This window comes from Artibeus jamaicensis, unplaced genomic scaffold (assembly GCF_021234435.1).
Source record: "Artibeus jamaicensis isolate MK-2021 breed Jamaican fruit bat unplaced genomic scaffold, CSHL_Jam_final contig_484, whole genome shotgun sequence".
Classification (NCBI taxonomy): domain Eukaryota; kingdom Metazoa; phylum Chordata; class Mammalia; order Chiroptera; family Phyllostomidae; genus Artibeus; species Artibeus jamaicensis.
In genome coordinates this window covers 1,954,310-1,975,953 of record NW_026521859.1, presented here as the reverse complement: position 1 = coordinate 1,975,953, position 21,644 = coordinate 1,954,310, and the positions used below count along the sequence as shown (strand labels likewise).

Sequence of the window (21,644 nt, the reverse complement as noted above, 5' to 3'; positions counted from 1 at the left end):
TACTCTTGAGGAAGTTTAAGAGAATAGTCTTTTCCTCTGAGTGAGACCCTCAAAATCTATTGGCGCCCTACTATTTAAATGTGACACTTTGATGCATAGTCAGTTTGAATTAATGTTTGTCATATAAACTGAAGTTATTTGGAAGATGATTGAAAAGATAATGGAATTTTGGGGCTCTTATTATTAACATAATTTTTTTTACCAATAGCTCTGGCATAACCTAAAAAGGCACCCTACTGGGTCTTGAAATTACTTTATTCCATCTGTGAAGAGAGACAGAACATCAGTGGAAACAATGAGAAGACTTTTCATTCATGGCTAATCACATGAAACAGTTATATAACCAAAGGCCAAAGAGACTTGTTTCTTAAGTAAAATTTATGTGAGGGATTTTTTAAGCTTTCTTTTTCAATTTGATTGAATTCTGCTTGATTTTTTAAATTATCCCCCATTTTCAGATATTCTGGTTTATGCCAATATATTCAAATATTATTTATATGGCAAGAATTCTGTGTTTCAAAGGCACAAGAGTTTACATATTAAAAACAGGAATATTTTGGGCATGTTTTCTCAGAGACTTGGAAGTTTGGGGTGAGCTGCTTGAATTTATTAGTTTCAAATATATTTTAGAACTCAAAACTCTATGATATGAAACTCTTCACATTAGGGCTAATGGATAACTTCATATGGATATTTTAAGCAACACCAAGAACTATCTTTTGCTGAATTTGTAAATCAACCTTTCATTAAGTTTAAATATTATGCCCACACATTTTCCTACTATGTAATGTGAAAAATATATACATATAAGATAATAAATGTTAATTAATTCTTTAAATTCTTTATTAGACACAGTAGTTTCCTTTCTCTTATGGATTGATAGGATCAAGTCAGTAATTTTGGAAAAAATAAACCCTCTGTTTAAAGATTTGAAGGAGTAATAAAGAGCTTCCCAGACCAGAACAACTTACAATTTCAGTATTTATGGGTGATTTTTAAAATAGCACAGGTATACATGCACTTTGTCATTTTACAGGCTCTGCCTAGCCTCTCTTGACAATGATGCATTATTTCTTCATTTTATGTGGAGTTGACGGGCTGCCTTGTTTCAGGCAGACTGCATTCGTAAAGTTCTCTGGATTCCTTTGCTGCGAGAGAGCACGCATTCTGTTCAGTATAACCAAGTCCTTTGTTTCGTGTTCATTTTGGCAAGTAATAAGGGAAAATATTTTCTATAAGCTGGGCTTCCCTCTGTGTTTTGGACTTGCTTTCACTCTCTCATTGTTTATCACTGTATGCTGATGTTGAGTGCTGCATCTGTTGAATCTGGGGCATTTTTAGTTTCCCAATATGTAGGGCTAGTCCAAGTGTTAGAATTTCAAGCTTCAAAGTATGTTGATTTTTTAAGGGTTGTTATTCATTATTATTATATTATGGTTTAGATACTTTCAATAGAATATTTATTTCATTTTCCAAGGTGAATTTTGAAATTTATATTGATGGTGGTTTCAGTCTTTTCAAATGACGTGATTCCAAATTAAGATAACTCTTTTAGATTTTGTCGATGAATTGTTTTTTAACTGGAAATATGTGGATACAATTTAATATTGATGGTCATTTTAGGGAATAAATATGCTATTGTATATAATGCCTCACAGTTTATTTATATGTTACTTCAAACTCAAAGCAATGCCTTATTAGCAAAACAGAATTTCTCCTATTTTATGGAGATTTAAGGTGCCTCTTCATACAATCTAATAGAACTGTTTGCATAAACACACAAGCGCCAAGAATATTGTGATAATGTCACAAATAATGCCCGATTACAATCTGTCTATTTCTCTTTCCTCTAGTTAACTTCTTCTTCCACTACCTCTGAGCAGCTTGCCTGTAAACCACCTGCTCTCTCCTTTGTTTCTCCAACTAATCAGAAAACACCACCTGACCCAGTTAACCTGCCCGGAGCCTCTGTCCTAGAAGAGTTCCACACTAGGAGGCTGGATGTCAGTGGGGCCTTGATAGAAGAAACAGCCACGTATTTCCAAACTTCCGCTCACTCTTCACCCTTTTTTGCATCAAAGGGCACCTCCTCGACAGTAGAGTTGCCCTATTCCACTCAGTTATCAGGTTCTAATTTATCCAGTCCCAGTGAAGCAGATCAAAAACCTGGACTGACATCCGAAGCTCTGAGGAAGACGTCAGCTTCTCATGTCCTTAGCCCCAGAGAAAGTCTGAGAACCTCTCCTTCGCAATCCTCTGGTGCTTCTCCGAAGTCGGATTCAGCCTCCTACATACCAGTCCGTATTGTCATGCATTCACTCTCTCCAAGTCCAAAGCCTTTGACCTCCTCTTTCCATGGCTCTTCTTCCACCATCTGTAGCCCGGCGTCATCCAGTGGAAATCTCTCAAAGTCAGGGGTGAAATCCCCAGTGCCCTCCCGGCTTTCTCTTCTCACCGCCATCCTCAAGTCAAACCCTTCTCATCAGAGACCCTTTTCCCCTGCATCCTGTCCCACTTTCTCTCTCAATTCGCTGGCTTCATCCACACTCACACTCGATCAAAAAGAAAAGCAAACCCTATCCGCACCTCAAAAATCTCTCTCAAGTTGCTCACTGGGGGCAGGGTCTCCTGAGCAAAGAGAACAGCAGGTTTCTGACACTAGCCAACAATCCTTTCACTTACCTTTTTTCACCCAATTTGCTTCCCTTTCTCAGGCACCCTCCCTCTCTCCCACAAAACATGCGAGCAGCAGCCTTGCTTCTTTGAATGTGGAGAAAACACCATCACCCACTTCTCTGAAGAACAACCCTACCCCCTCCCTGCCACAAACCAATACTTTCAGTCCTGTAGGTCTTCCTCCCGTTCCCCCGAGCTTTTCTCCTTTTTCTTGGAAGGGCAAAAGGGATGCTGACCTCAGAGGTCTGGAAAAGCCCAGGAATATTTATACATATCCTTCTGAATCAGCCTCCTCTACATTACCTTCTACATTACCTTCTACATTTTCCACTAACCAAAGAGCCACACTCCCCTCCCCAGAGAAATGTTTCCATCCTTCCCCAGCCCTTTCAAACCTGATCAACAGGTCCCAGAAAGCACCACCCCAGAATCCTTCAGCTCCTCCTCCACCCCCTGTCTCCAGTGCTAGCTCTGCCTCTCATCCCAAATTGGGGTCCTTCCCTCTCCCTCATACTAATCTTCCCACTCAGGCACTCCAGCTCAGTCCTTCAGCACTGCGCCCAAATTGTGGCAGTGGTACCTTGCCTTCAAGACTCGGGAAATCTGAAAGCTCAGTATCCGACCACAGGTCATCCATTTCAACCCCATCACCTCCCACCTCTCTAACAAGAACCAAGGAGCTGATTTCACCTTGTGCATTGCCCACATCAGCAGACTCTGAGAATAAGAAACCCAAGGTATTTTTTGCACGCTGCATGGTGCATGCTTATTTTGAAATACAGAAGAATCATTTTTTCTGGGGAGGGGGAATATTAGCAATTATGACATTCATTCGATTCTGACAAGGAGGCAGAAAAACTGCAAGGGCATTTGGCAGTGGAGGGATGGAGGGAACTAGGATTTGATGTATTTGAACATGGAGATGAATTATAATCTGTCTAAAACTGTGCATGTTTCTGTAAAACTCTTTCATTTAGTGAATTCTTCTCTTATGGGAACTTCTTATATTTATAGCTTCAGGCATAATAATATGAGTTATATCATAGATTCCCAAGATGGAATTAAAGCAGCTAGTTGAGATTTGGGAATATGATACATTTCTAATTATTTAATAAATGGACTCTATTGTCCATCAAAATATTCTGTACTGATAGAATAGTAGACAGGATTAGTGTAAAATGGGATGTTATCTTAGATCTAGGCCCATATTCTTGCCAAGCCAATTTGAAATTTATTTCTTTGCTGTCATTCATTCATAATTATTAATTTTTTGCCTTCTACCATGTTGATTCTTAGTTGCTCTTTATGCCTCAAGCTAAAGCAATATGGATTGAGCTATACACATATAGGGCAAAAGGGAATGGAAAATTCCTTTATATGAGAAAATTATTTGATTTACAATAAACCAAAAAACTTAGTAATTATGAAATGCAGAAAGAATAGACAGGCTGGGTGTAAGCAAATAAAATTAATAAGGGGGAAATATTGACTTTTAAGTGCTCTGAAGCAAACCACTGAGCAGAGGTGTGAAACCGGCATTTATTTTAATATGAGAAAGGAAACATTTGAAGGAGTGACCTGTGGAGCTCATTTCTTCTGGAGGAAAGCACCTCTGATCTAGAGCATGACCACTTCCCAGACATTCTCAGATACTTTAGATTGTGGATTTTACACACCCAGAATTTGGCCATTGTTATATAAATAACATAAAATTATGAAAGTGCTTACATTAACAGGGAATTGGGATTTTCAGTTTAGTGCATTAAAGTAAGTTTTAGAGCTTCCAAGTTCTGGGAGATTGTGTTCAACTCTGTTTCAACAATAAACTTAAAATGGGAAAGAATGCACATTCTCTTGTTAATGATATTGCAATGTGATTCAACTTATGCATGCATTAAACACCCACTGTATGCCTACCACTATACTAGTGTTTTTGAGATATGTGTGCATATGTGCTTGTGTGTGTGTTTAAGGAAAGTAAGAAACAATTTTTTCATCTTAAAAATTTTTATTTATCAAAAATAAATGCATGATGTGGAGAAGCTATAGAGTTATTAAATGTATAATAAAGCTAGAAACAAGTACATGGAAATATTAACATAGTGTAATGCAGTTACATGTAATTGTGCCCTGAGTTTGATATACTAGAAATATTATTATGAGATATGGTTAATGAGGGAATTTATTATAAATGTTGGTCCTGTTGAAAATATTTAGAATTAATCTTAATGAAGAGGGGAGGAGTTGGTATGTCAGAAATGGTAAATAGCCAGACCAAATACACAGAAGAAGATTCCAGGGGAACACATGTGGAGACATAAGAAAATTGGCCCACCATTGAGTAGTGATGATAATAGTAATGGTGATTGTTGCAACAGATATTGAATGCTTTCTGTGAGTCAAGAAATATCCTAGCACTTATACAAAATAGTTAGAAATTAATTAAAAGGGACTATGTCAGTTAAATTTTATGACCACTTGAGGTTGGTAATGTTATTTTCTCCATTGTATACACCAAGAAACTGAAGTTCAGTGACTAATTTGCCCAGGTCACTTATCTTGTCCTGGGAGAGCTGACATGTGTATTTAATTTAAGTCTACTGATTCCTGAAGCCATGTTCTTTATTACTATGAGTTATTGCTATAAAACAAAAACTCATATATTAATTATCATTTTAGCCTTTTTAAATATCTCTCATGAAAGAAATCATCATTATTATGGGATAATAAAATTATTAATTTACATATACTTGAGTCATTTTCAAAATGAATTATGAGAGATTAAGTCCTTGTATTTTAAACTTTCAAAGCAAATGGGAGAGAGAAAATCTAACTTTTTGTATAACTCTAAATTAAAAAATATTTATTTCCAACTCTTGGCTATTATAAATGGTGCTGCTGTGAACATTGTGGTGCATAGGTTCTTTGAGACTGGTGTTTCTTTGAGATTGGTGGTACATATACACAGTGGAATTCTATGCAGCAGAGAGAAAGAAGGAGCTCCTACCCTTTGCAACAGCATGGATAGAACTGGAGAGCATTATGCTGAGTGAAATAACCAGGTGTTGAAAGACAAATATCATATGATCTCACCTTTAACAGGGAAGCTAAACAACAAAACAAACAAGCAAGTAAAATAAAAACAATGACACTGAAATAGAGAACAGGGGGACAGAGACCAGAGGGGAGAGGGGAGGGAATTTAAGGAGAAAAGGGGGAGGGATTTAGAAGAACTAGTATAAAAGACACATGGACAATAACTAAGGGGGGTGGAAATGAGAGGGAGGTGGGGAGCACAAGGTGGGGTGGGCTGGGATGGGAAAAATAGAAAACTATACTTGAAAAATAATTAAATAAAAAAATTAAAAAATATTATTTATTTGAGGTAAAACTGACATGGTGGTTACCATTTCAATACACGTGTTTGATTGTGGAATTCCTTTGTGGTATATTAAACAAATTGGAGATCTAAACATTACTATTTCCCCGACTTCATTAGCAATTATTTCTTAAGCCGTAGTGCCATACACTTGGTCATCACCTTCATGCACGAACAGTGATGGTACTCCAGAGCCTTCTTCAAACTGCTTCTGTTTGTGGTTCACTTTGCTTCATTCATGTTTCATCCTGTTTCTTTCTTTGGAAATAGTTGGAAGAGAATTGGCCCAGAGGGGCTTTTGATAAGTTAAGCCCTTTTTTTGTCCTAAAATCAATTTTGTTAAAGAACTGTTTTTCTACAGTTCACTTATGGCTCCCAATGTTACTAAATTTTCAGCAATTGCCCTCTATTTTGTTTTACTTCATTTATAAGTTAAAAATTAAGTGTATAGAAATGCATGATAATTTGATGTAAATACAATTAAGAAAATATAAAGAAATTATAATATGTCTATTTTCATCTGTTGCTTTGAAGAAAAATTGTTTCTTATAATGGGTAAAACCTAGAATAACTTCTGCAAAAATAGTTGCTCTCTGAGACTATTCTGTTCTTTGTCTATTTATCTCTTCCTTGCTTCTTGTTATCATCTCTCCAAGTAAAAATCAGCTTCCGGTAGCTTTTATTGCAAACTATTATTTCCAGAAATTATAACTTGAGTATAAAAATTCATTTAAATGGAATCTGGGGTAGATAAACCTTATTTTACTTTCTTTTGAAGTTTGACTAGTTTTTATTCAATTGCTAAGATTATTTTATAGATTGGTAGAAAGAAATAGACAAAAGCTTTGGGATATCAAAGAAGTTATACGCTTTTACAAATTCTTTCTTGTTTTGCTCCGCTGTGGTGCTGGTATGAGCACAGGGCTATCTCTGAAATCAAAGAACTTTAGATTTAGATCAGCTCCACTTAGTGCCAGATCCAGAAAGGAAAGGGGTCCTATTATACAAATGGACATCAAATTAAAACATGAATGCTTGAAGGGTATTAGTTCAAAGGACCTGCTGGCCTTTGCTATTAAAATAAAATGGAACAGCTAGAGTATGCTGAGCTAAATTCAGATAAAAGTATGTTTAGTGTTCCTTTTTCACAGATCGAATCGTAAGGTTCTGAATCTGTTCGCATTAGCTTGATATAATTGATATTTTTTGATTGCAGGTATAGTTAGGAAAATTATTTCACATATAGTGATTATTTCAGATATAGTTAAGGTATATCATTTCACATATAGCGATTATTTCCGATGTAGTTGAGGATATTATTTCATAATAAGGGTAGCATGGCCATGGACAGGATGGATTTCCCTGAATGTTGTTCAGCCTACTCTTCGATCAAGCCCTACGTTTTCTGAGATACTCTTCCTCTCTGGGAAAGCCTGAATATCACAAAATTAATCCATGGAGTTGTATTTGGGTCACATATTTTGCCCAAATTTAAATTTTCTCTTAGTGAGTTATTAGGATGTTCCGTATATTTTGACACTTACTCAAGTTGGTGGCGTGCTTATGCAGGCCTTAAAGTTATTTGCAAACATAGCATATTTAAGGAAAGAGTTGGGAGCTTTCTGATGTTTCATGAACTCATAGCTGGTACTTTATTTATAAACTCTCATTCCTTGAAGGCCTCAAGACATTTCCAAACCTATTATCCTGGCAACAGTCTCTATGTAACTCTCTATTTCTGCTGATCACATGTAATCTGGAAAATGAGCAATATGAAATATACCTTCATGGGCTTGATGTTCACGTGGGTTCAAACAAATCACTTGTTCATTCAGTAAATATGTACTGAGTGCTTATCAATGTGCAAGGCACTTTTCAAATATGTAAGCATGTATTTCCATGAATATAATAGCAAAATATCTGCTCATAGAGTGTATATTCTATGGTGGAACAGAATCAACAATAACCCCTCCCCCTAAATAAGTAAATTTTCTTGTGTGTTACAAGGTCATATGAAAAAGTATAGCAGGGTGAGGAATGGTGTCAGAAATTCATGCTGGGCACTCAAGACAGATTTCTTTCAGAAGGTGACAACCCATGAGGGGTTGATCATGAGATAGCATAGTCAGGAAAAATCCCTGAGGCCAGAGAGTGCCTGGCAGACATAAGGAACAGGGGAGCCAGTGTGGTGCAAGTGGGGTGAGGGGACCCTGAGGTTGTCAAGAGGGAGATGTAACTCAGAGCTATTGCAGGCCTGGGAGCTCTTGCAGACCGCTTCTGGGTCTTTGATTTTTATTTATTTATTAATTTCTTTCTTTCTTTTAAAGCTCTCTTTTTAAAAAGATTTTATTTATTTATTTTTAGATAGCGTGGAAGGGAGGGAGAAAGACAGGGAGAGGAACATCAATGTGTGGTTGCTTCTTATGCTCCCCAAACTGGGGAACCTGGCCTGCAGCCTAGGCATGTGCCCTGACTGGGAATCAAATCAGCAACGCTCTGCTTCTCAGTCAGCTGCTCAATCAACTGAGCCACACCAGCCAGGGTCTAAGTTTTTGATTTTTAATTTGAGTAAGACAGGAAGCAATTACAGGGTTTTGAAGAGATAACTAACACAGTCTTATCCATCTGGCTGCTGTATTAAGAGTAGACTCTGAGAGGGTAAGAGGGGAAGAAAAAACACCTTAAGAGGCTCTGTAACACCCTCGGTAAATGATGGTGGCTCTGGTGACATTATAGCAATGAAGGCAAAGATATCGTTTCTGTATATATTTTGTAGGTAGAGTAACAAACATTCATCAATCATTACAGCCAGATATATGTGAAATGGTAAAACAGCTGAAATTACACACATATTTTTTGTTTCCTTTCTCTCTTTTTGCTCTACTGTTTTTTACTATACTTCCTCCACAAAGTTCTTGGTGCCTTTCTGGGGATTCTGGATTTTCCATGATTCTCCCAATCTCTTCTATTCTGTCACTTCCATCTCTATACTAGCCAATGCTGTGCCCCATTTTCTTCACTTCTCTCTAGCTAGGCTTTCTGGATTGATTTTAGCAGTGATTTACATGCACGTGTCAGTGGTTGACAAAAGCTTTGTTTCCATCCCTTGGGGAATATTTTGCTACATTGAGGGTCAGGCTGGTCAGGTCTACCTTCTATGATTAGCTGATGGTGATTTCAGCCTGTAATACTAAAGTTTATTATTCAAGTTATATTTACCTTAAGTAGAGTGATTTGTAATTTTAAACAAAAGAAGGGAAACCAGTGAATTTGGTTTAACACCTGGGAACCTTGGAGACCTGTAGAAGAAATATGTTTCAATTTAGAATAGTGTTAAAAGAACCCAGAGGAAATATAGTAAACCCAAAATGTATCTTTTATGGCAACAAGAATGATTTTCAGACTGAAAAGGGAAAGCTATACATGTCGTGGAGATTCATATAGCCTAAGATAGATGAGGAGCTAGAAAGATCACTTAGTTCTAAGTAAGTTCATATTTCCTGGTCTAGATACATTGTGTCTTAAAACAGATGAAATTTCTACTTCTATTGCAAAACTATTTTAAATGATAGAAAATAAGAGATTTACCAGGAATAAGAAGTGAGCTATATGTTTCATTTTTCAAAAATATGGAAGATAAATTCTGTAAGTTATAGCCTATATTCTTGGTTCATGAATGTTTACAAAAGCAGTTATAACTGGGAGTGAGACATTTTCTTCAAGCAACAGAAATTTATTTATTGCATGCCTTCCAATTTCTAGCTTCTGTGATACCTTTTATTATATCACGAACAAAAAGAGACATGCAAAATGTATTGATGTGTTTCTGCAAACTCACATTTGTGCAACGGGCCCAACCCAAAGCATCCCCAAGGTCACTCTCTAACCTATTACCTTATTTCACATTTCTGGACATTATTTGTTTCCCTATGACTTTTCCTTTGCTTTCTTATTTGTTTATGGTTTGTCTCCATCCTTATGTTAGGACCTAAGAAGCTCTAGAAAATAAAGGCTTTGTGTGTTTAGTTCACTACTGAATCTCAAGTACTTAGAGTGTATGTTACAAAGTATATACTCAATAATATTTTGTTAAATGAATTCATGAGTTGAGCTGCTGTATCCAAATATAGTTATAGGGTTGATTGATGTCAATTAGGTTGACAGAACTCAGTAGACAAGAGTTCCTTATGCCTGCTATGTGACTTGAAAATAAAAATGACATACCTAACAAGATGGTTCATGCATGATATAAAAATATTCATCTTTATAGTTTACAATGACAAACCAAATATAGTCAGATGAAGTTAGATAGAGTTAATCCCCAAAGTACTGTTTCTGGATCTAGAGAAAAAGCCTAACTACAGGATGGATTTTCATGTCAACAAATGTGTAAAAAAATGAAAGGATTCGGGATTTTAGGTGATAACATGTTCAGTATGATCCAACAATATGAAATAACTCCAACTTCACTCTCATGTATTTTCTAAACTCACCACAAAAACCAAAGAGGCAATTTTAATTATTATAGTCTTCATTGTATTAAGTGACTTGTCGAATCCTGAAAATGATGATTATATTCTACTTTGTATTAAAAATAGATCTAATTAAACACATACCCATTCAAAACTTAAGGAAATATTGACAGAGGGAAATGATAAGAACAGTGAAATTCTTCAGTTAAAGATCGCTCAGGAGCAGTTGGTAGGAAGAGCCGAACGTCCCAGTATCGCTCTGAAGAGAGCTAGCTCTTCGAGTGCGCACGATTCCAAGGGAGGAGAGAGAGGAACAATAGAGTAGTTAGCAGGAAGCGTATTTGGCCTCAATACAAAGAAAAAATTCATACCAATTCCAACAATTTTGCCTAAATGTGTTGCCTTGGGAGGTAGTAAGTGTTGATGTGGTGCCTGAACAGAGTACCAAAGAGATATATGTCTTGGGTGAGGGCATTAAACCACACAGTAAAATTCTATGGCATGACATGTGCATTAACATGATATCTCTGTGTAAAGGTTTCTCCAGCTCTAAGCTTTAGGGTAGTTGAAGACAGAGGGCAAACATTATAAGTGATTATGCATCCTGAGCTGAGAGGCAAGGGCAGATGGTAGACAAATGCATTGTTGCTGAGCTGGAGTGCCTGCATCCAGATCCCAACTATGACCTACTAGCTGGTTACCCGAGATAAGTTATTTAACATCCTGCACTTTAGTTCCCATATATCAAGTGAATATATTACAGTCTCTTCCTAATAGATTTGTTGCACTAATTAAATGAGACAATATGCATAAAACATTTAGAAGAATGGTACCTGATACACAGTGATTGCTAGCTATTATTACAGCAACTGTCATTACAATTAAATATCCATAAAGCCATCATGCAGTATTAATGATATATTTTATTCTGTATTATTCGTCTTTAAATATTGATTGGCAGGATGTACTATATTATAGAGAAAGTATGGATACTGGATCCAGGCAAGCCCGGATGCTAAACCTGTTTCCACTCTTTACGGGCTGTGTAGTCTTAGGCAAAAGTACACTTCACCTCACCATGTCTTCTTTTCCTAATGACCCTTTAGTTACAGCGTTTCTGTAAAACTAAATGAGGGAATGTACATAATTTGCCTAGTAATAAATGTCAGCTCCTATTCCCTGTGAAGAGATGACTTTTTCTTTGTATCCAAGTACATTGTTGTCTAGAGAAGATAGCGGTGCTGGGTGAAGACAGATACTTAAGTCTTGAAAGGGGCCTGAGACTTCTTTTCGAAAGGTCAGATATTTCGATTTTTCTTACCTTCATTGCATCAGTTTAATGAAGTTTACTTCAATTATATCCATAAAACTCAAGGCTTTATTTGATTTGATTATCCTGTCTTCTTCTATAGTCCCTTTGTTCTGCTTTTTAGTGCACTGAAGCAGCTCGGGGCTGTGCACAGATTTCCCCCGACCCAGCCACTGGCAAAGCGGCCTGAGACAGAGGCTTCTGAAGTGACAGGAGCCTTAAACTTAGTTAAGCAGCTTGGGACCCACGGCAATATCAAAGCCAGGCTTTTGATTATGAATATAATCCCGATTTCTACAGCTTCCTCATGTTCAGCCCTCTCCCCGACACTACACAAAACTAAACTATGTTTTTCTGAGTTATACCTAAAACTCAGGACATGTTATCATTTGATTCATTAATATTCATATATTAGAAAGTATAGGCGGTGATAAGGTTTAAAAAATTAGTTTAAGACCAAGAGCTTTCTAGTACTTCCATTTTGGAGTTAAACTGATGAAGTTACTTCTATTCAAAATGTGCTGCTTATTAAAAGACTACTAAATTTTATGTATTCTGATCTTTGTTTTTATGAATGATATAAGAAAATATATCAAAAGCTAAACCTATTTTGTTGGCATAATATTTGTTAATTATGACCTTATAATGAAAGAATCACTTTCGTTTGAGATTCAAGAAAAAGAGAACCCTCAAGTTTATGGAACAATACTCCTATGAGAAAATGTTGTTAATGAGAAATTTATATATAACTTTCTAGAAATTGATACTTTTAAATTCTGAAACTATAGATTGTATAATTGCCCATAATCCCTAGGCTTATGACTGTGATGTTTCTGTACTTCTCATTCTGTGAAATATTAACATGGTGAACTAATATTTTTCCATTAAAAACAAGTTATTCAAGCATAATAACTCTTTTCTTTATTTAATGACTTGTCATTTAACCGGGTAGAACTAGTCTAAAATTATATTATATTCTTTACTCTTTTCATCTCCACTCTTGCTTTCTGGTTACCCATTCCAGCAATACAAGACCAAGTCAAGCTACAAGGCTTTTGCAGCAATCCCTACAAACATATTGCTTTTGGAACAGAAGGTCAGTGTTGGCTCAAAAGCAGAGTGACTTTTATGTTTCTAATGTCCTTTTTGTTATGTTTTCTGAATTTTCTCTTTTGAAGTTCTGTCTTTACTAAAAGAAAAGTCTGCTTTTGTTTTAGGATGATGTGATTAAAAACATCTTGATGAATAAAATCAAAGACATCATTGACTTATCACGAGGATCAATAAGGGCCTAGAGCTGTGTAGTCCTATGCCAAGTAGCCCTGGGGGACTTAATTGAGATGTAGATAGATTGCTGTCCTTTGGTATTTTATATGGTTGTTATATTCAAGAGCTTGCAGTTCTACTTGTGTTGATCAGAATAGTGGAGGTGAAATGGGGTTACATGGGCCACTGGCCACCGTGGTCAAAAGCTGGTCTCATAGTAACTTCCACAGTGCAGAAACATGTTAGCAGAGTGTCACCTTAGCTCCTTAAATCCCATGATGGGCTAACTCTTTACCATTCCTGCTGGCTACTCACCCTACCTCCATCAATGACGGGGAGGATTGAGATCACTTCCAATGACCCATCCTCTCACATGGCTCCAGGGCATTTTTGCTTTGCTATTAGGAGTCATTAATTATAAAATTATAGGATTCTGCTTCAGTAGGCAAATTAGATTAAAGCTTCTCATTCAATAAGCATATTACAGCTGCTCAAATGAAGGCCAAAAAGAGGATCATATCAGAATCAAAGTGAAATCAATTACTAAGTCTATGAAATTATTTATTTTACATGTTATTTCTATAATATTTAGGCAATATATCTTTTTGTGTATCAAACCCACTGAATATTTTTTCTGTATAATTGATATTTCAAATACTATTATTATCATTTGTCAAATGATAATATTTGCCAAACACGTGGTATTTTGACCCCTGGTTTGTGAATCTACATTTTTGTTATTTTAGCATGATCTGGGGCATAACGTCTTTGTATGAACTCTTGTCTACAGTGTAGGAATTATTAGTGAGCCGCGCTAAGTAGCAAGTAGGTAAGCACTAGTGGGCAGCGTTGCTTATATCATAAATTACCCACATGTAATCCAGAATCTATACTCTGTGTATATAAGTGCTTTGAATCGGGGGCAGAGGTGTGTCACTGGGCTGCAGGGAGGTTAGCAGCTATTTCTCTAGCTTCTCTTCTAAATTTCTACCTTTTATAACTCATTAAAAGATGGGCCTAAAACACTGATTCCAGGAGGCTTCAGGAGTATGCAAGAAGTGCACCCAGTTGCCCCTTATCCTAATTGCCTATTTTTTTTCATGTGTCTACTGGCTATTTATTTATTTATTTAAAGATTTTATTTATTTATCTTTAGAGGGAAAGGGAAGGAGAGAGGGAGAGAAATATCAGTGTATGGTTGCCTCTTGTGCGTCCCCTGCCGGGAACTGGCCTGCAACCCAGGCATGTGCCCTGACTGGGAATCAACTGCGATCCTTTGTTTCCCAGGCCCGAGTTCAATCCACTGAGCTACAGCAGCCAGGGCTAATTGCCTATTATTATGTTGAGTCCTAGTAGCAGTGTTCCCTCACCACAGACCCTCTGCCTATTTCAGGTGGACATTTCTGAAATATGGTCAATAGCAGCTGCCCTCCCAGAAATGGGAAAAACTCTCCCCCCCCCCCCCGAAGCAGTCAGGCAAGGAGGAGGATAGGGGCCTCTTCTGTCGTGGTGTCCTTCCATCATGCCTGTCTCACCCAACCTGGCTCTGCCTGTGTGCTTCTGCTATATTAACTCTCTACTTAGGAAAGTAAGTTAATTCTTCTCGACTTTTGTAAAATAAAGCTGGATGTCACTATCGGTTCCAGAGTCACTGTCTGCCAGCTCTCTTCCAATTAAATGGATTTTAGGAATTATCATCTATTACTGATTAAAAATAAAGAACCATTAACTTAGTTTCCAACTTTATTAAAAACCCACTTCATCAATGTGTATGATTGTATTACCGTATACTGAATCTAATACAACTTCATATGGAAGAGGTTTTGTGTTTTTAATTTTCAATAAAACACACTTTTAGGAAATTATTATTTTTGGTTTTAGTACAACACAGAATGTAATTATCATGATGCCTAATTTAAAATATTTTTCTAGGGAGGATTGGTTATTATACGAGAAATAATGTGGGTACTACTCCTTGGCTAAGATAAATTGTTTTTGTAGCATAAATATTTGAATTGCTCAAAGGTCACAAGATATGATTTGATGTTTGTTTTTGCTTTAGAGCCTTTCCATAATTCCACATATTTTTTGCTGATTTCCCACATTATGTGCTCCTCAATGAGAAACAGCTTTGTAGGAATTTTTCAATAACAAAAGTCTTAGTCCCAATATTTTATGAATTCATTTAATTTTCACTAATATTTCTTGAATGACATTTTGCTGCTCTTTTTATGATTGTAGTTTTTAAACAATAAATCTGGTAATTCAGACTGTTTTACCATCTGTTTATGCCAGCTATTTTCAACTGGTGTGCCACAGGAATTTTGAAGTCATCCACTACCTGACCATTTAGTCAGGGGCACTGACCTCTTTCTCCTTAGACTGTCAAAAAAAAAATGACCAGTGCAACAGTAGCCATTGAGTATGAGTGAATCAAAATTATAGCTATTTTTTATCAGATTGGCAAAAATTATAATACATTTTTTGGTGTGCTGCAGGATTTTAGCAATTTATTTAGGTGTGCCATGAGATGGAAAAGGTTGGAAATCGCTGGTTTATGCAATAAAACTCACCTTATGCTGTTTAAATCAAAGGAGTTTGTTTATGAATTGAGTGGGAAAATTAAGGCTGTAATCATCAGAAACTCATCTATTTTGGTAAGCATTAACATTTTGGAGTATTTTAAGTCACAGAATGGTTTATGAGATCCCTTTAACATCACACAAAACACCACGTTTAAGGTGAGGGGTGATGCTGCAGACTCATTACAATAACCTGTTCGCGTCTGTGCAGTAAAATGACTTGAAGATAGAACTAACATTTAATTGAAGTTTTAGTTCAGCAATTCATTCTCTCCTCTAGTCAGATTAAATCTGCGGTTGACATTTTAGAAAACATCCTGCTTCATAATATATAGTATAATTAGCGAAGAACCAGAGTCATTTAAAAATAATATTTTTAAAAGCAAGGTTTTCTTCCAAATTCAAATACAGGCATCTCTTTTAATGAGACATTAAGCTATCATTGAATCACTGGTTTGGTTTCTGAATTAATCACCCCTAGATGAATCACATAATTTTCAAAAGGGTACATTTTGTTGGCAGGGTATATGAGATTTCTGGTGCTTCTGTAATTTATTTTCTGAATCAAAACCTAAATTTATAGCTTATTCAGTATTCTTTCTTTTTTCCCTATGTACATTTATGAGGGAAGCATTTTTAGCTTAAGTGTTAACTAAGGCTTTATAGGAAGAAGTAAATGTAAGGCATCATATTTTAACATGTTTGCTTCAGGGTCTTTGGCTTAATCTGCTACCAATAATCATCTCCAAGATGGAGATGAGGATAAAATGCAAGTGATTGTAAAGCAGAAACAAAGTAATCAGATTACCTTGGATTTGTGACTGTCCATGGACTTTATTACAATCTGTTTGACAGTAGAGAAAGAATAAGCTCTGTAGAGAAAGTAATTTTGATACGGACATTAGGTTTTGGTCTATGTGTGTGCTGTTGTTCTTTTCAGAGAAGGTTAAAAGTATCTCTCTTGTTGACTAATTTTCCTTTTTATCACTTGCCTGATAACAATAGATAAAAAGTTAAAATTAAACAGAAGAGTACATATTAACATTCTAAATAGAATATTATGTTTATTGTTCACTTGTGTTAAAAAGGAAAGATGAAAGAGGGAATACTTTCATGAAATCATGTAACATGCATATTTTTTGTCTCACAAGTAATCAATATTTTTTCATAACAGTATAAATTTTCTTCTTGAAATTAATTTGAATTCTTTGTTCTTTTCCTCGCAAGCACTGCTGAGAATAAAATCAAAGCTATGATTGGTACTCTTTTCCAACAAATGGCATTTTAAAGATACATTTAATGCATTAGCTATGTGAGTCTGAAAGAAAAATTCTAGAGGTGCTCAACTTTATAAATAGCATGTATAAATTACAGGATTTACTATTTAAATAAAAGGTCTGAGATAAATTGTTTTTTTGTTGGAAGGAAGACAAAAAACAACCATTTTGAAGACTGTGCTTTAAAAAACAGAAACTTAAAGATTTGAGATATCTCATCAGCTGTCAAATCAATATACTCTAAGTTGCTAGTTTAATTTTTTAAGACATGAGTTGGTAAACTCCAATCTGATTAAACATATGTTTTTGGATGAGACTATTTTAAAATCTCGGCATGTCTGAAAAATTGAACAAAATCTGGTTGCTAACTTAGCATATGGCCTATCCTAGAGAGATATCTCTTAATTTAGATTAGTATAAATAGTGAATGTTAGCCCAATTTCTTTAGCAACAGAGAAGTGCCAGACTTAAATCTACACTAATTGGTTCTCCTTAGTCAGTTGTCTACCACGTACACATCTCTTTTAAAACACTTACTGAACTATATTTAATTTTGCACATTGGTTGTTTTATTTTTTACCATGAATTGTTTGAGAGAATAGAATAGACTTTTTCCAAATGTTTTTGAATGAATTGATTTAGTTTATAGCTGGGTGTTTCTCTAAAATTTTCAATTATATTCCATGGAATTTTAAGGCACATTTTTTTTGTTCATAGGATTATAAAAACAAAGGAGTCTTGTGTATGGCAATTATCATCTTCTTTTATGGTAGAATAAGCCTCATCAATTTTGCTTCCATGGAAAATATACACAGGACTTTCTGCTATTAGGGAAGCACGTTGGTTTTAGTCTTGGCATCTTTTACAATTAGAGATTACAGTCTCAATGTTACACAGTGACTGTTATTGTGTATCAGGCACTGAGCTGAATCCTAGGCTCATCCTTCTGTGAAGATTTTGATGATCAAAGATGTCCAGTAGGTGTCACAAAGCAGCAGGGCTAGTAAGGGGCTGCACTGGAGCTCAAATGGGATCTGATTATCCCCTCACCTCTCCCTCCTCCTCACGAAGTGGTGACATCAACTAGCTGAAGTGAAATATTGAGGAAGAGATGATGATTTGGGATCCCTGTCTATAATCTTTTTTTTCATTACTTGCTAAAATATATTTAAATTCTCATTAACTTAGAGCCACAGAAGTGTTTTTTTAGTTGAAGAGCAATGAAAGAAAATAAGGAATGATTTAGCTCTGAGAAGACTTTGCTGAGCAAGGAATTACAAAACCAGACCGATTTCTCGAGCTACTGAAAGATACTAGGTGAATTACAGTGGAGGAGGTGCTGGCTGGAAATAAGAAACACCTTTATGATACCTTTGATCAAATGAAGGAGAAGTATGGGTTCTCCTACCACTGAGCTTTGTTGGATGGGTTTGATACTGCCTGTAATGGTTTGCAAACAGTTCTTTTCTTCTCTTGGGAGACACAGACATGTAATCTTCCAAAGATCTTGGAATTAAAAGTGCCAAGTTGATTTCCCCAATTTTTGAAAATTTTAAACCAATCCTCTGACAATAATTTAATGATAAATATTCTTTAAAGAAGAGGTATTTTATCTACCTGGATGTCCCTTTGGCTTACAGTATACATTTCTCCCTTTTCTTCAGATTTGAATGCTATGTAGTCCTGAATGTTCAACCAAATATAACCCTAGTGAGATTTATTTTGCCAAGACTATTTTCAGTCTTATAGGTAGTTTCATATTTACCACTAAAAAAATCAAGCAAAACTTTTGTAGTCCTCAAAGGATTTTTTCCACCAAATGGCGGGTCAGATCAATAAAGTATAAGAGCATTTAGGTTTAGCATGAATCATATTGTGGAGGAGTTAATTTGATCCTTAATAAAATATATAGTAACTCTCCCATGAGATTTTTGAAATCTAATTCAATTGGATAGCCCAGGCAATACAGAAAGTTTACAGGCCCCTTTACATTATTCTTCCTTTGAAAGTTGTGAGTTTCTAATTCTATTTAGAAAGTATCTAATGTATTCTATCTTTGGTTCTTTTTAGAACTTAATCCTATTTCCAAAGAAAGTAGGTTAGACTGATTTAATATATCAGAATAAAAATTGTTTGCAATTCCATCAAAGCTGTTCCCTTTGCTGGGAGCATGCATGTCACAGTTTGCTGGCATGTATTCCCATGAGGACTTTGATTTACAATGCTTGCTCATAATTCTTAGGTATTAATAATCATTTAGTACTGAGCTGAAAAGTGATTTCATCGTAAAAGTCAGATTTACTATGTCTTTTTTTTAAATGGGCCCCCCCAAGTTGGATGCACAAGCAAAATATAACTATTTTTAATAAGAATATTTCTGATAATTTATATTAGTTAAGAACCTTTGAAAAGAGAATTCCAGCATGTCCCAATTATGTCTCAGTTGGCTATCATCCAGTTTGGTAGCAAAACCTGTTTTTAATAAAAATCTTTTATTGGAGAATGTTCTGAGAAAACTTCATTCAAAACGAATAAATATAAAGAAATATCAATACTGTTCTGCTGGCTAAGCTGTGACAGAACAATCTATGTTGAATATATTTTATTTTAATACATTTTTGTGTTACAGAGACAGAAACTACTTTTTATGGCTGTTGGAAGGAATGGATTAAGATGATATGTTTGATAACTTCTTGTCAATCAAAAAATCAATTCTAGTACATTTTGAGGCTATTTAAACTCAAAGTAGCCCCCTTCCAAATTTTAATGCAGTCTTAGAGTTGTCCCCATTTCAAAGTTTCAGCACACTAATGACCTAAAGCCATTATCTACCCCAATTTTCTAATTGTCCAGAGTAGATAGTTTTCATTACTTGAGCAAATTTCAACATTTTAAATAGTCCAAAGAAAGTCATGTTTGCCTGTAATAAGTTCCAACAGAATAGCAAGGATCTTAGCCTTGTTTGGTTTTATCTGAAACAATATTCTCATTAAATTAGCACTGATCACATGCTCAGATCTTTGATGGTAAACAAATTTAATGAAATATAGGAAAAGAAATTATTTGTTAAAATATTTAAAGAGTTTAAATCACTTCTCTATAGCATTTTACCGAGAAGTATTAAAATCACATTTTTATTTACATATTCATTTAACTCCATTTATTTGTCAAGTTACCTTTTCAATCTATCCTTAAAGATCTTTACTGAGCACATACCATGTGCTCTTACCTGAGGCTGCAAAAATAAATATTATATTTTCCCAATTATAATAGGGCAAATGATCCAGTATTGAGGAGATACAGTAAAAAAGTAATTATGATGCTATCCCCTTATGTGCAAAGTGATAGGGTGTCCCAACTTGACAAATGTTTCATATAGTTAGAGTAAAAGAGAAAATGGCTAAGAATTAGGTAAGGTATTTTTGAAGAATAAAATCTGCTGTCTGCCTCATTAGATAGCAAGGATTTCTATGACTTTATGTTCTAAAAGTATGCTGTTGATGCATAGAATAAAGCAGAATATAGAATAGCTTACATCTATGCAAATGACAAATGAAACAATGTCAATGAACAAGAGGGGAAAAACATAAGAAAGATACCCAACCTCACAAATTATCAAGGAAATAAAATCTAAAACCAAAGAGAGATACTAAATGTACATCAGGATGTTAACAATTTGTTTAAGTGTGAAAACAAGAACTGCCATTTATCACTATGATAAGTGTAAAATTATTCAATTGTTTTAAAGAACACTTTGAGAATATCTGATAAAAGTGACTCTTCATGATTACACTATTACATAGATACTATAATATTAAAACTACAAACATGCGTCTAAAGAAATGTGTAGCCTTGACTGGTGTGACTCATTGGATTGAGCACCAGCCTGCAAAACAAAGGGTTGCGGGTTGGATTCCCAGTCAGAGCACGTTCCTGGGTTGCAAATTAGGTCCCCAGTAGAGGGCACGTGAGAGGCAACCACACATTGATGTTTCCCTCTCTTCCTCCCTTCCCCTCTCTCTAAAAATAAATAAATAAAATATTTTTAAAAAGAAATATGTACATAGATGATAGTTATTACAGTTTATAAGTGAAAATTGGGGACACCATAAAAATATTCAGCAACAGAAGAAAGTATCCATTTTTGTGTAGAATATGCATATAATGGAATCCTATGTGTAAATGAAAGACTGAACAAATAACTACATGGAAAAAGTAATAAGGTAGGAAGAAATTTTCAGTGGTGATGGATATATTTATAGCCTAGATTGTAGAGATGGTTTTATGGATGTATACTTATTTCCAAATTCATCAGTTACATACATTAAATATGGGTTTTTGTATGTCAGTCATAATTCACCAAAGTGGTTGAAAAATACAACAAAAAACAAAGCAAGTTTTGGAAGCATATGTTATACTAATGCAGGGCAAAAAAACTACATTGTATGTTGTCTAATAATGTATGCATATATTAATATGATAAAGCCATACATATGATGATAACCACAAAATGAGTGATAATGGCTACCTCTCTCATGAAGAGGGAGAAGTGAGTAGGGAGGAGTACATTCTGGCTTCTGTTATTTTGTAATATTTTACCTTGTATCCCAAATGAAGTGAACGCAGTGAACATGAGTGTTATCTTATTCTCTTCATTTACATATTTGTGATTTATCACAATAA

The 21,644-nt window shown here is 35.4% G+C and overlaps 1 protein-coding gene across 2 annotated transcripts in view; it reads left to right on the top strand.

The window, feature by feature from the left end:
- The window catches only part of MLIP (muscular LMNA interacting protein), a 260,956-nt gene that overhangs the window by 148,157 nt on the left and 91,155 nt on the right, over window positions 1-21,644 (top strand). For both annotated transcript variants that reach the window (XM_053668359.1, XM_053668358.1), the window contains 2 exons: window positions 1,854-3,413; window positions 12,861-12,932. In XM_053668359.1, the coding sequence (XP_053524334.1) occupies window positions 1,854-3,413; window positions 12,861-12,932 (1,632 nt within the window). The remainder of the gene's footprint in view (window positions 1-1,853; window positions 3,414-12,860; window positions 12,933-21,644) is intronic.